Genomic DNA, 15,555 nt, shown 5'->3' on the forward strand with positions numbered 1-15,555 from the left:
CTCTACTTGCAATATCAATAATTATACAAATTTTCAGATTTCGGTTTCGGGTTCGGGTTTGGGTTTCGGAATCGGATATGAATATCCAATTCAAAAAAAATTCGGGTTTCGGGTATACCCGTATCCGATCTGAAATCCGATTGATCGGATTCAGGTACTCATTTTCGTGTATTTTTCGGGTTCGGGTCGGGTTCGAGTATGAATAAAAATTTCGGGTTTGGATATGAATTTTGTAATACCCGACCCGATTCTACAACTTGATTTGGACTAGAGAATTTTTTTCATATAACTATGAGTTGAATGAGAATTTTTCAATACTAACGTGGTGGAAGAATCACGAGAACCAATTTTCAGTATTAGCTAAAATTGCAAGAGACATTTTAATAGTTCCCGCCTTTACAATTACTTTTGAATCCGCTTTTAGTGCCGATTGAAGAGTGTTGGATGATAAGAGATCAAGTCTTGCACCGGATGTGGTCAAGATATGTGTTTGCAAACAGGATTGAGATCAAACTAAAAGATGACTCGAATGGAGAAGAGGACACTTGGATGACGATGGACACTTCAACGGAATCGGGTATGTCAGCAAACGATCAACAAGAACAAGAAGAATTTGAATTGTTGATAGAAATTTTTGTCATGTAATTTTAAAATTTGTTTAGTTTTGTATTTTCTTTAGAATGTAAACACGGTTTGTTCCGTTTTTAGAGAAAGTCCTCTCAAACTAATTGTAACATTTTTTTTAATTAATAAAATTTATAGAGGTACCGTCCTCTTTCCTTATTTTATTTTAACAAATTCTAGTTTTATAAATTCGGGAAAAAAATTAACACAATTTTCTTTTAGTGGCTGAAATCAATTGTAAAATTTTGTTTGCTAATTTTAAAAATACGAGTAAAGAATATAAAAAAAGGTTGTAGAATTGTAATTGTGCAAAGCAAAAACACCAACATAAATAAATATAATTATGCTTCTCTAAGTCACCAAGTCACCAACATTAAAAATAAAAAAACAAAAAAAACTCAACGGACCTTGGCACACGGATGTTTCTTTAAACCGGCACGACACGGCTCATTAATTGAGTATTGAACTGAACCGCCGGAAACTCGATACGGCAAGCTCGACCACTCGTCTAGCCACCTCTCGATAGATGCAAGCAAGAGTCTTCATGTGAACCTAACAACCCAAATAACGGATCCAAACCTCAACATCATATATAGGGGATTTTGGGTTCTTTTGCTTCAGATATAGCCCATGACCATATAGCAACTCTATATTTTATAGAAAAATATTAACCCAATTTACGAACATTATTATTATTATTATTATTATTATTATTATTAGTAATGTTTTGTAAATTTTCCAAGCGAAGAAAATAATCCTTATTTATGCTCTCTCCGCCTCTATTTACATGTCTATTTAATTTATTCATGAGTAAAACTTAACAATTTTTGATTTAATATTAAAAATTATTGATTAATTATTTTTCAAATCTGAAAGTTATGTTTTAAAATAGACTAAATGTAATTTTCAATGATATATTTTTTATTATTTTTGTGAATTATATAGTAGGGATAAATTTCAGTCAAATTTTGTTCTTGACTAGTCAAAAGTCAAAATATACATATATTTGAAAACGGAGAGAGTATATTATAAAAAAATTCTACATATTTGTAGCAAATAGTTACCCGAAATTTTAAAATCAGTTCAAATTTAATTCAATACAATTATTAAGGAAGGGAAACAAAAAACTCAATTATAATAACATTACTTTCTCCATCCACTGTATTCTTTATATCGGGAGACGGAAAGTCGACACGCATTTTAAAACTACCGTAAAATATGATTTTCTAAATAATTTTAAATATATTTTTTTAAATAAAAATATAATGTTTAAATTTTTATATAGAAAAGAAAATTTTAAAAAATAAATTATAAAACTATATTTTATAATAGTTTTAAAATGCATGTAATGCATGTCAAGTATAAGAAAAAAGTACGTAAAAAATACGGTTAAACTAACATTTTCTTAGTACGAGTAAATTTTGTAATTTTTTTCTTCTGATTATTGGTTTGTTTATAGGTGAATTGAACCAAATCTGCAAGCCCATACATAAAAAAGCTTTACAGATAAGGCTTTGGCACAAGACAAAACCACCACTCATTCACTCTGTTTATCTGCTGAAACACAAGTAGATTGAAGCAACCAAAGAGATGAAGTCTCTCACTCTAAAATCTCATTTCTTAAACTTGTCAAGGCCAAGCAATGCAACCAAACTCCACATGAACCCTCCTTTTCTAGTGCCAACTCTTATCACTTCCAAGCTCAAAAAACACCATGCTAAAACCACCATCTCAAAAGCCAAGTTAACTCCTCTAGAAACCACACAAAAACTCAAACATTTTGCACCAACCAATGAAGAAATGATAAATGGACTATCAAGAAGCTTGATACTGGGCACCTTGTCTGTTGGAGTGATAGTGTTGTTGATGGGAGTTGATGAGCAAAACAAGGCACTTGCATGGGGTCCAGAAGGGCCTTTACTTGAGGATTTCTGGGATAACATGAGAAGATATGGACTGTATGCATTGACTGTAAGTACTGGTGTTCTTTATGCTGTTTTTGAGCCTATTGTGCAGTTGTTAAAGAACCCTATATCTGCTATTCTCATTTTGACAATCATTGGTGGTGGTCTTTTCATTGTTTCTCAAGTAGTTTCTGCTATGATTGGTGTTAATGAGTTCAGTTATCAGTACAGTTACTAGTTATGTATCAACTGTATTTGTGTTGTATCCTTTACTTTCTTGTGTGTAGTACTACAACTTTACAACTTTACAACTTTACAAATCATCTCAATAAGATGAGTTCTAAGATTTTGTGTCTGTGGACCGAGTAGCAGGAGACAACAGAATTTACTGATAATACTTAAATACTCGAATAAACCTCGTGATGAGACTAAACAATGTCATTATTGGTGTTTAAATTAACTGGGATCAATATGAGCATCAATGCTTACCCAGACATATAATCCTCAGTCACAGCCTAACAGGTAATCATGTATCAACTAATCAAAAGTTTGAATATACTAATAAGAAAGACTAAACTGATCCGCTAAGCACTTCTCATAGCTTCCGTTCAACTAGAAATGGTTTGAAAGTCATTGCCACTCCGATTGCTTCCACAACATTCAGTATGAAGAAGACCATCTGTGCACCTGCATTTTATTGTCAATAGAGATATCAGATATGGTTGGTGCACATTAGCACCAAGCAGAGAAGCTTACAAAAAGTTACTTGAGGACAATGAGATATCGGATAATTTCAATTAAAAACAAAAAGTTGTACCTGGTAGAAAGGCAGCATCCAGGCGGCCTTGTGCCCAGGAAAGGCTGCATATACAAAGTTATTTGAGAACAACGAGATTACTGGAAATAAATATTTGAATGCGACACAATCTATGGACACCACGGATCTGTAAAATCCACTACCACATATGATCACTATGCATTTATTCCATTTATGAATTTTTCTACAGCTAATTTTACCAACTGTTTATAACTTGAGGTTTATGATTACTATTTTGGTTCTACTGCTTTTTCTCAAAAGTATTGCTTAGTGTTGGCTCTTAGTATGTGTCGTGTCACCATAACAGAGTTTTTAACCACATATGCTACACTAGGTCCGCTAGTTTCAAGCAATCAGCAAATAAATAATAAACAAAATTTGTAAAGCGTAAATATGGCACTTCATTGTCTGGATTAGGTAACACTGGACATTGACCAACATTTCGATGATCCCTGTCAAGTTCTTAATGCTTGATAATTCATCTGATGCCAATTCCACAGTTATTTAGATCCTTGCATGGCCACTCATGATATTGCTACAGACTTCCAGGATTACTGGGGATCTTGTATCTATGCAGATAAAATTCAGGTAACCGGAAGTACTCTCATCATTTTTTCTCAGGTTTTAAATGGTTCTACATTGTATGCGGCTACTTATTACTATTTACATCAATTGTGGAGTAAGTTCAGACCTAGTATGAAGAGTTAAACAATACCCTGGAAGCTGAGCACTAGTACTTATGTATAACAAGATAGAAATATTAACTTATATTGCATTTTTCAAGTATGAGAAGGAAGATAATAGGCCCAAAAGAACTCTTACAGTGCTCCTCCAACAGCTGGACCGACTGCCTTTGATAGTGACATAAGACTCATGACAAGGCCATTTGCAGCCCCTCTTTGGTGTTGGTCCTGTTGTGAACATATGAGATATTAAATGAGAAGCCGTAAAAGATTAAATGTCAACAGTAAACAATTTCCAAAATAAAAAATTACCACAGCCCTGTTTTGCATTATGAACAAGCCAATTACAATGAATTCCTGATGAAGAAAACAAATATGTTAAACATTAGTTAATGAAAATGACAATTAAAATCTGCAAAAATACTTTATAAGATTTCATTTGTCAGTTTATATGGAAAATAATAGATTGTGCACAATATCCATCAATAAGTATGACTACTAATATAACAGTGATAACAGATCATGGAAGAATGCGGTTTATGCCCCCAATTCAATGTCCCTGTTGTCCTGTCACAATCATATATACTTTCCGGCAAGCAGCGAAGCCGAACAATAGTTTACAAGTAGAGTATGGTCTTCGTTAAAGAAAGAACAATTGATAACTATGATCACTTCATGTTTAGATGCATCTATGCTAAAGCAACTAACCAAACCAGAGCCAGATGTTTTTAATTTTTATTTAATTACAGTTAGGCAGTCTACAATGAAGATGTTTCATATAATGAAAGTTGAATGATGGCAATAGAACACTGAAGTCAAAAATAAACTTACACATAAACTATTCTTCAATACACAAGCGATGTTTATGGATATTGTGAGGAGAATTCCAGATAGCATGGCTATATAAGTATAACTTGTCAAAAGAGGGATAGAAACAACCTGTGTACAAGAAAGTATTAAACTGTGTCAATACAACCAAGCATTTTATGGCCATGCCATTGATTACTTAAAAAGTCTATTGATTCCAAATGCTTACTGCCGATATACGAGTTATGAAGATACAACCAAGTTTCTTCTCCAATTGTGGATACAGAAAAATCTGAGAGATCAGAAGTCCTAGACCTGCACATTCATACAGTTAGGAAAAGTCTAGTACAGATAAAATATACCAAGTAGGAGAACAAACACTTCTTGAGCTAAACATTTTTTCTGTCACTTTGAGGAAGGGCAGAGACAGAAAGAGCTTTTAGTTCCGGAAAGGGAACTTAAGATTTGGCATGGATACATAATTATGATGAACAATTACCCATATAATTATTCAGCATTACATGCAGTAAACAATTTTGCCATACTCGAATTAAGGTAAGCACCAAAAACAATTAGTTTCCGATTTTACCAACACCATTTTATGTTTCTATGAATTGAAATATATTTGTTTTTTTATTAGTTTGTTATCAAGACTTGATTGTGACCTACAACATGCCTTTGAAGGGATTTGTAAAAAGCTTAAACAAATATAACATCTTTAGGACTTGGTAGGAGAACTAAAACTCGCTGAATTGGATTTTCCTTTCATTTTACTCATAATCTGCTCTAAGATATATCATATTGCTGAGAATTGAACACTTTGGTACGTATTCATGCTTAAAATGAATAATACCTTCAAAAAGATCAAAAACCTACCAAAACATAGGGTATGTGCTAAACATAATTACTGCTTAATTTTGATACAACAATATATGTTTCTGTTTGGTAAAAAAAAATCCTCTATTATTACTCTAGCACCAAGATTTAACTGTCACCTAAAGCATCCCTCTAAAGGGATTCAAGTGAAGCATAAAAAAAATAACTCATTATGTTACAGAAATCATTTCATTTTGAAGGTCACTCTTGTACATAGTACATTGTTATAGTTCACATGAATAATATTGAAGGGGAAACAAGTTAAAGATTTAAGAGCTCCTCAATAAAATAATTCTAACTACTAACTCCGTGTCAACTTTTGAGTACGGAGATAATGAATGGACATAAACAAGATAAGAACTATTTTATAGTTTTTTCAGTTCTGTATGCGAAATCTGAATAGGAATTATGAAAGAGGTTGATCCTACTTACCCAGGTGCTGTTACAAATTTATTGATAAAATTTTACTAAAACTTCTTAAAATTTTCACAAGAACATTATGTAGGTTTTTAATGCCCTTTTTATGTCATAAAAAGGTGATCCTTACTAAATGAGACTAGAGAATGATAACTTAAGTAGAGATCAAGTTTCAGGTGCTTTAAAATGGCGCTGACTGAAATGTGTATAGACCTGATTGCAAAATAAAAAGAAGTACCTGAGATCACAAGAACTTCACCAACATCCTCAGTTGAATAACTCAGCCCCCCTAACCTCCTAGGGCTCACAGCCCATAAAGAAAATATCTACGAGAATAAAGTACAGTCATCAGTAACAATAAGAAAAGAACAATGTGTATTACTACTTAATTTTGGGCTATGACAGGCATTGTGTACTCATATCAACCAAAGAAAGTCGAGGGTGGAATCAAGTATACTTGCCACTCTAAAACACAAGTATTTAGGAAAATTCACTTATCTTGTGAAATGTAAGCTGAATACACATTCCAGTAATCTTATCCTTATCTATTTAGTACAAGGATGCACAGTTGTTATATCTGGTTATCTTAGATCTCTCCAGTTAGTTAAAAAAGGTACTTGGCTTCAGCTTCGCCTGTATTTGTTTGGCACTTTGTCTTTAGATTCCAAAGTGTGATATCCAGTTTCAACCACTAACCAGCTATACAAAAGACATTACAATCATATTATGAAGCACTAGTATCAGGACTAAACTTCCTGTTGAAACAGTGTAAAAATACATGTGAAGCAAACATTAAGTGATTAACAGGGTGTTATATACTGTTAAAACATGATGCAGACGATATTGCGGACAAAGATAGTATCTTACCTCCGAGTAAGCCATGTCATGAAGTGAGAAAACACAGTATACAATTATAGATGACATCAACGGCCAGTTGGTAAAAAGGCTTCCTTTAGAATTTGATTCTGTCTCTTCACATGCATATTCTGTGGCATCGGACACAAAGGGTGCACTTTCCAAATTTTCAATTGAGTCCACACTCGAAATCCTGTGTAATTCATGATTATGCAATGTTTCCTGCAACTTACAAGGTTACTGTCAGTTTAAGGAAAATGGAGGCTGTGTGTGTAACTCTCTTTTGTTCCCTTTAAGAAGAAATTATGAAATAATCATGCTAACATAAATTGTCTTCTTATAGGGTTTTGCGGTTATTGGACTCCTAACCATAGTTCAATATTCATCTATATATCAGTTTTAGAATTTTGCTTCAAATATCTGTATGGCACAGAGACATGCTAGTGTCACTAACTTCTACGTACAAGGCTGCAACTTCGTCTCTGTTTAGTCAATACATAGGTTTCTATGAGTCCTATAACAAGACTTTTACTATTATAAACTCGCTCATCAATTGTATTATGCCCAAGTCATGCTCAGAAGTTCTCGAATAATAGTTCCTTTGTTTTTCATTTGTAACGTGAACCTAACTCTAATCCATTATTTGGATTTCTGAAGAACAATAATCAGAGGTCTGTCATTTACTGAATCACTTTCTACAATCTTTAGTCAGTCACTTGGTAGAAAAATACTTTGAGCATCTCCAAGGGAGTAAACACTATTCATCCCTCTTAACTAAAATCTTTGCAGAATACATTCTGTCAAACAGTGTATTTGTTCGAGTAAAAAATTATTTCTTATATTTCACTAAAAAAAGCGTTTCATTTATATGCATTTCACATTTTTAACAGATATTTTGTGAAAGGCAATAAATGTTGCATAAAAACATTTGTCAGATTATTATTAAGTGATGTGGTTACTTATTCAAGCATGTTATCATCAATTTTCCTTTGTAATCTCAACCTTCCACAAATTCGGTCTGTACTATTGAATTGTAAAACTAATAACAGCATTGTTAAAGATGGGAAGATTACTGATTGCATAAAATAGAACGAACCGGAAGCCACAGGCAAGAGATATCCACAACCAGCGCAAAAAGTGATATAACAAGGCATGGCAAGAAGTATGGGAATCTGTGAAATAGTTCATAATTTAAATACATGAACTCCGAAAAGTAGTGTGGTAATAAAGCACGAAAAGTGCTGTACCTTCCAAAAAGAGATTGTGATGTAAAAATTTCTGGAAAATTATCTGCAGGCTAAAATCATTGAAATAAAACAAAAAGATAAACTAATTGGTTAAATGCAGCAAAAACAAAGAATTCAGGATAAAATATAGAAGTAAATTTCCAAATCCCCATTATGCATAGCTGCAAAAATATAACAAGAACAGAAGCTCTTCGCTTCTTCCTGTAATAAAACTTAGCAACGGGTTGATATTATCTCAGCCAATAATGACATTGCGGTAGTAAACTAGTTTATTTCTGTCATTCAACTTATCAGGTTCTCCTTTCTAAAATAATTTCCATGATTGGATACCAAAATTACTTCACTCGTGTTTAAAACCTTATCGCAATGTATTAAAATCTCCTTTTTCTTATCTGATGTGCCACAATAGCATAGCACTTACAAAGTGTTAATATATTACATTTTGTAACCAGAAAAGAAAGGCATGTTATCAATCCTCTAAAACTCACTTACTCGATTTCTGTCAAATATGGTTTTGAAATTTGAATTACAATCAACCTGCTTGGAGTTTCTTAATCTAATATCTTCATGATAACATAAATAAATATTTTTGTAAGGAATTAAATTGTAGATACTTTTTCATTTCCTTCCTAATCAGGCAAGAACATTATTTAAATCCACGCCCCACGTCTCTTGCAAGACCCCTATCCATTTTTACCCTTCTCCCGGAACCTTTGTTGCAGACATTCTTGTTAAGAACAGGGCCAAAGCCCTTTGTCATTTCAATGTTAATGCTAATCATTGACAATTAATTTGTCAAAACAGAAACGGAAGTACTCAACATGTTTTCACCATGCTAGTTTTTGAACAGAAAAGACTTGAATAAAAACCTGTGCAAGAAAACCTCCCAGAGCAGGTCCAATTATCAATCCTGTGCCCCATGCCGCAGTAACCTGTAAAAATCAGTTTAAATTATATTAGAAGGGAAATTTTGTTTAGGTTAAATTTTGAAGTCACACTATGTACATACGAAAAAACTTACAGTGGATAGTCCTAAGGCATGGTGTTCTTCCCGAAAAACTTCACATGCATATGCCTGCGCATATTGGAATTATCAACAGAAATACACGGCCAAGAGACATGTAATAATTCTTAGTTTAAAAGTTAAAACACGCAAAATAAATTACTTTTATAGGTCCAAGTAAACCATTGAAGCTTCCGAGAAGAAACCTCGTGATAATGGCCATCCAATAGTTTATACTAAGACCAAATAGAGTGTTGAAAATAACTCTGCAATGAAGGATAAGATTTTTTTTAAAAAAAATTTAGACAATAAACCAAATGAAAGTAGACCAAGCTAATTGAAAAAATCAGAAAGGACAGTCAGTTTCATACACTGTTGAAGTGCCTATGATAATAACAGGTTTGCGACCATATCTATCCGCCACTTTGCCCCAAAAGACAGATCCGAGAGCCCTTCCAAGCATATATGATGACCCTTCATAAAGGAATTAGAGAACTTCACTGAGTCGAATGAAATTTACTGATATAAAGACATCATAATTGGCGCACATTTAACAAAATTTACTCACCCACAAAACCAGCATAATAACTAATATCTTCTTCTTGTTTTGCGATATTAAAATCCTTTACCTGTGACAGATTAAGTACAGGACATTTTGTTTAATTTACATCAACTCTAACCAATATAAGAGGTTTTTGTATTTGCTTTTGATGGTAATGCAGTTGTAGTGTTACAGTGCATATGAATGTCTCTTATTAATCTGAATTATATCAATATCAAGCTGATATATATTTATTTAAATTCTGATTTTGAAGTATGGCTAATTGGAAATCTGTTACCATTGTAAATAAAGGTTTCAGATAGCGAAACTGAAATAGAACGATTTCCATGAACTATGGACTCTTTGTGTCTTCAGATTCTCGATTGGTTCTGGTACTTTTCCATTTTCAGTCTTATCTGGCCTCTATGGGCATGCCCTGTATTACTTTTTTTGGATTGAAATTTTATGGATTATATAAGATTTTTTGGTACCTAATATGAGCAACATTACGTGCCTCAAGTACAACCATCAAATGAGCATGCATTTGGAAATCGAACCCATGACTAGTGGAAGGAATACACCTTTAGCACAACCATAAATTTATGATCATCTAATACATAAAGCAGTTATGTAATCTTATATATTGTGCTTACCATAAAATAAAGGAAGGGGAAGAGCGATGTTATTGGCAGCACTGAACAAGTTAGAAAAGAAGAGAGAAAAATATTAGACCTGTTTTTTTCATAGCAGAATACCAACTGTATGAAAGGGATATCAATTACAGTGGCATGGAGTAGCATAAAATTATATAGGTCAAGATATCAATTTGTAGCTGACCTGACAAAAAAGAATTTTCTATTTATCCGTCGTTCTGGATTATGAACAATAGTCTTCAGTTATTCACTCACTAAATTCACACTGCTTGTAACTGTTAGTTATTCAAAATCATTATCCTTACCCTTTTTAGCATGTGACCTTCATTACATAGAATTGTCAAACTTATAACCATTCTTCAATGGATTTTGGTTCCATTTTGTAATGGGAACTTATCACCGGCCAACGTTGGCTGGGATACACCTGCCGCCTATGTTACTCGGACTCGGCTAGAAGAGTCCGACATGGACACGTGTCCAAGTATCGGACTCGGCAACATTTTGAAAAATATACATATATTTTGCCTAAAATAAGTGTCCAAGTCCGAGTGTCCATGTCCGAGTGTCCGACACGGGTACTCCAAGATAAAATGAAGAGTCCGAGTAACATAGCCTGCAATGAAACATAGCTATCACAGCTAGTGTATTCCAGCCAAGTTGGCTGTGGATAATTTGCCTTCTGTAATAGTGCATCCATGCGCTTTTCATAGACTCATAGTGTGCGGACATCAGACACATGAGGTTCAGCTAAGCCTGGTAATATAGTGGTATTTCAGAATAAACATCCTTAGAGTTGAACTGCCAAACATTATGATGTTCAATATGCAGAAACTACAGCATTCACAAACACGAAAACATGGCAATCACAATGAAGTTATTGCATTTAATCAAACAGGTTTAAGATCAAGAACAGATTTGCAAGGGGAAGTTGTTGTACCTGTTGCAAGCACCACAATCCATATTACAAAAAGTTCCTTAATCGGATAACCTTGCTGCACCGCTTTATACTGATCTACCTTGCACCCCGGGCAATTCTCGCAGTAATTTTTCTTTAAGAGCCTCTCCTCAACATCCTCCCCTGCCATTTTCTCCCCAACCAAATGCTCGCCTAAGTCTGTACACACCTCGAGAGCAAATTTAACAATGTAAACATGCACACTCACAAAATCTCATATTCTAACTATATAATCCAACTGAAAACTACGGCTAAAAGACAATAAGATTGGAATGAGATTCTGTTTTGCATTGCTGATGCCACGTGTGTACTTTCAGAGACAGCTAGATCAATGTAGATGCACCAGAAGCTTACATCATTGCATATGTAGCTGAAAACGTAATGCAACTTTGACACATAATCAAAAATATTATTTTTTTATATTATCTTTCTTCCACATAATTTTTAGCCCTTTTTTTGAAAAATACTCCAATATAGTTAGCTCCCGTGAATGCAAAGTTACCGGGAATTTACTTTATGAAAAACAGAAGACATCTACTTTATGAAAAGTAGGGCATCTAGGCATCTACTTTATGAAAAGTAGGGCATCTAGGCATCTATTTTATAAAAAGCAGATACCATCTATTTTAAGAATTATTAGAAAGAACCTATAATATATTGTGAGTAATAATCCCAACGGGGTTTTAAGCTATGTATTATGTAAGGGTCTGAGAAATAAATAATATTTGCCTTTTTTGACGATACTTATTTGATGTTCCGCGTTTTAACAAAAAAGTGCATAATCTAAATATAATAGAAAATTAATATTTTATGCATGATCACAAATAATATCCCAACAACTCGAAATTACTTGGCACCCAAATAACATCCCAAGAACTCGAAATGCGTGCTAACAAGGTGCCAACCTACTCATACCCTGCTAGAGCCGGCCATGTGGGTTCGAACCATTCATTCGGAACCGACTCGTACGGAACCCGGAAAAAATTCGGACCGAACCGGGCCGATTTAAACCCGCCCAACTCGCTAAATTATACGAACCGAGTCCGAATTTCATTTTAATAACCCGGGACTGCACCAGCCCGCATGATCCAAGCCCGCACGGACCTGTTCCTGTTTTGCCCATGTTATAAGTTGATTTTCTACTTGTACCCACCTTTTCATTCACTTTGTAAAACTACCCACCTTTTTTCATTTTCTCTTCTCTCTCTTCTACCTCACTAACCCATGTTTTTTTGTGCCATCTCTTTTTATGTATCTAATTTATTTATAAATTAAATAAAATTTATAAATTAAATAAATTATTTAATTCATTTAAATAATTGATTAAATATATCATCGAACCTAATTGGATTTTAAACTAAAAAATTTAAAAATATAAATGTATTATATGAATATTAAAATCATTTTTAAAATCATATGCAATCATTTTAAAAATTGAATTCTCATTATTGTTGATAAAGTTGCAGTGCCTTGTCAAATCTAATTTTGCAGTGTTTTGTAAAATAAATTTTTTCAGTAATTTGTTAGGTCCAACTTTTCAGTGAATTATCACTTTCACCTTTTTAGTGAATTATCATTTTCAATTTTTTAGTGTCTTGTCAATTCAAACTATCACTCCACGGTCTTAAGTTAGTCTATATATAACTTCCACCAGAATTGTGAAATCAAACAAAGTTACAAGGTAAGTTTTTTCATTTTTCTTTATGAATTTCATGTACTAAATCAATACTAATTATATTATTTGTATCAGATGGTTAATTTATCTCTTCTAAATGAAATGGCAAGATCAAATGCTATATTTAACTTAAGTAATATGGAGGATGATGAAGAAGATCATCATTATGAGTCAGAAGCGGATGAATCTGATGATGATGAAAAAGACGATGACGAGCAAGATGATTCAGATCATAGCACCGACAATGATGGTGAACATATTCCAACTGCCGCCTGGTTTACCACAGAAGAGATCGATGGTTCTTCAGGTAATTGTTCAAATGTTAACTCACTTGACGATAAATTATTTGAAGGTCAGTGTTTTCCAGATAAGCAAATCGCAATTAGTGCTATAAAAGAAAATCATATAAAATATTCTCGAAATTATCGTGTTATAAAAAGTGATACAACACGATACGAGGCAACATGTGTCGTGGAAGATTGTCCATGGAGAATTCGTGTTATGAAATCAAAGCGATCTGGTTTATTTGTAACCACAAAATTACCTGCTGAACATAATTGTTCTTTGAGGACAATCCAACGAGATCATAAGAAACTCACATCCACGATGATTGCAAATGCAATAAAACAACAAGTAAGTGAAGTAATTAATTTATTTTACATAGTAGTGTTTATGTTATGTTAAATTACTAATTATAATACTAAACTTGTGTCAATCAGGTTACAGAGAGTCCAAATCTGAAAGTAAACAACATTCAGAGTCAAATTGTAGCCATGTACAACTATCATGTTAGTTACAAGAAGGCATGGTACGGGAAACAAAAGGCAATATCAGATGTTTATGGTGATTGGATGACTTCTTATACCAACCTTCCCACATTTCTTAGTGCTTTGATGCAATTTAATCCAGGTACAGTTGCTTTAATTGATGCTGAACCTGATGTTGAAAAACTGAACACATCTGTTTGTAAACGCTTTTGGTGGGCATTCAAGCCAATGATCAATGGATGGCAACATGCCCGACCTGTTATTAGCATTGACGGTACATTTTTGAAAGGAAGGTACAATGGGAAGTTATTAGTTGCAATGGGATCTGATTCAAATAATCAACAGTATCTCATCGCCTATGCCTTAGTTCATGAAGAAACGACTGTTAATTGGTCTTGGTTTTTATACAACCTACGCATATACGTGTGTCGGAATAGAAGGGGTGTGTGTATTATTTCAGATAGGCATGCTGGAATTATCGAAGCAATGAAAATGGAAGCAAGTGGCTTCACTGGTGAGTGGGGTTGTTTGACATACAACCTAGACTGGAAGCAGTACATTGGGCCATACCACAATATATCATCACTGTTTGATATGTACAAGTACGAGTTTAACCCAATTCCAAATCAAGCATATTGGACATTTTCACTAGCAAATAATTGGGAGGCATACGGGTGTTCTTATTGCTGATGAAGGCACAAGAAAAAAGAAAAAGAAACGTGGACAGAGCGGCCAAAGCTCGCGTATTAGAACCGAAATGGATAATCCTTAGAAGGTGATTGTTTGTGGACGATGTGGACAAGAAGGGCATACAAGACTCAGTTCAAAATGCCCTCAACATGGTCACTAACATTCCATGTCTAATAATAATTTGTAATTTATTTATTTTGCGATGGATTTTATTTTTAGTATAATATACTTTATTTTATTGTTTATGTAGTGCTTTTTATGTTAATTAAATATATTTAAAATTCATTTAACTAATTTAAAAATATTTAAATGAATAAATAAAATCAAAATTATCTATTCATTTTAGTATACTTTGAATTTAGTTGAACATGCATTAAATAAGAAAAAGAATTTATAATAAAAGAAAATGAATAGAAATTAAAATGAAGGAAGGAAATGGGGGCTGTGCACAAATGACAGGAGAGAGGAGAGAGAGAGAAGGTTAAAAGGTGGGTAGTTTTAGAAAGTGAATGAAAAGGTGGGTAGAAGTAGAAAACAAACTTATAACATGGGCAAAACAGGAACGGATTCCCTGAGCTCTGGCGCTTTCTGGCTGTAATTGCAACGTTAACCTGCAAGTTAACGTTACACTCCTCCACCTCCAACGGCACTTTAATTTTCTTATAAATATATACATACAAACAGCAGTTTAATTCACAATTTCTCCGACTTCAATCTCTGTTTCTCTCAATCTCAATTTCTCCGACCACCGACTTCTTTCTCCGTCTACAGTCTATATTCATAATTATACATTACAATTTACACTCCACAAACATAACCCAACTGTCAACAATTCACGTTTATAATTCAATCTCAGACCACGTTTATAATTCACGTTCCCAAATCCCAATCGATACAATCTACACTCTTTTTTTCTTCGTCCTTTTATTTTAATTTGGCAAAATCAACAACAAAAATTCGGCAATTACAGAGGGTCGGTAGAAGCAAGCTAATCGCAATTCGCAATTCGCAATTCCGCAAATCAGCAACAAAAATTCGAAT

The 15,555-nt window shown here is 33.6% G+C and overlaps 3 protein-coding genes across 6 annotated transcripts; 2 read left to right on the forward strand and 1 right to left on the reverse strand.

Annotated features, from left to right (window-relative positions):
* The first annotated feature begins 2,117 nt into the window (after positions 1-2,117).
* On the forward strand, positions 2,118-2,883 carry LOC141675122 (uncharacterized). The gene has a single exon (XM_074481844.1). It carries the CDS (start codon positions 2,215-2,217, stop codon positions 2,764-2,766), a length of 552 nt encoding a protein of 183 aa, XP_074337945.1. The 5' UTR covers positions 2,118-2,214; the 3' UTR covers positions 2,767-2,883.
* A 22-nt stretch (positions 2,884-2,905) lies between these two features.
* Positions 2,906-11,678, reverse strand: LOC141675070 (protein ZINC INDUCED FACILITATOR-LIKE 1-like). 4 transcript variants are annotated; one of them, XM_074481785.1, is made up of 17 exons: positions 11,365-11,678; positions 10,428-10,468; positions 9,802-9,862; positions 9,605-9,707; positions 9,397-9,499; positions 9,252-9,305; positions 9,100-9,162; positions 8,231-8,280; positions 8,080-8,155; positions 6,996-7,205; positions 6,367-6,454; positions 5,065-5,150; positions 4,860-4,967; positions 4,341-4,385; positions 4,168-4,256; positions 3,346-3,389; positions 2,906-3,215 (listed from the first exon to the last, which is right to left on the reverse strand). In XM_074481785.1, the coding sequence occupies exons 1-17, from the start codon at positions 11,510-11,512 to the stop codon at positions 3,124-3,126; spliced, it is 1,461 nt and encodes a 486-aa protein (XP_074337886.1). In that variant the 5' UTR covers positions 11,513-11,678; the 3' UTR covers positions 2,906-3,123. The 4 variants fall into 4 exon arrangements, with proteins under 4 accessions (XP_074337886.1, XP_074337892.1, XP_074337900.1 ...); XM_074481799.1 differs by lacking the exon at positions 9,802-9,862 and having other exon boundaries at positions 2,908-3,215; positions 11,365-11,674; XM_074481808.1 differs by lacking the exon at positions 10,428-10,468 and having other exon boundaries at positions 2,910-3,215; positions 11,365-11,470.
* Positions 11,679-13,159: 1,481 nt separating this feature from the next.
* Positions 13,160-14,514, forward strand: LOC141714605 (uncharacterized). The gene is made up of 2 exons (XM_074518118.1): positions 13,160-13,690; positions 13,777-14,514. Exons 1-2 carry the CDS (start codon positions 13,160-13,162, stop codon positions 14,512-14,514), a joined length of 1,269 nt encoding a protein of 422 aa, XP_074374219.1.
* The last annotated feature ends 1,041 nt before the right edge of the window (positions 14,515-15,555 follow it).

Source organism: Apium graveolens, chromosome 1 (genome assembly GCF_009905375.1).
Source record: "Apium graveolens cultivar Ventura chromosome 1, ASM990537v1, whole genome shotgun sequence".
In the NCBI taxonomy this organism is placed as follows: Eukaryota; Viridiplantae; Streptophyta; class Magnoliopsida; order Apiales; family Apiaceae; genus Apium; species Apium graveolens.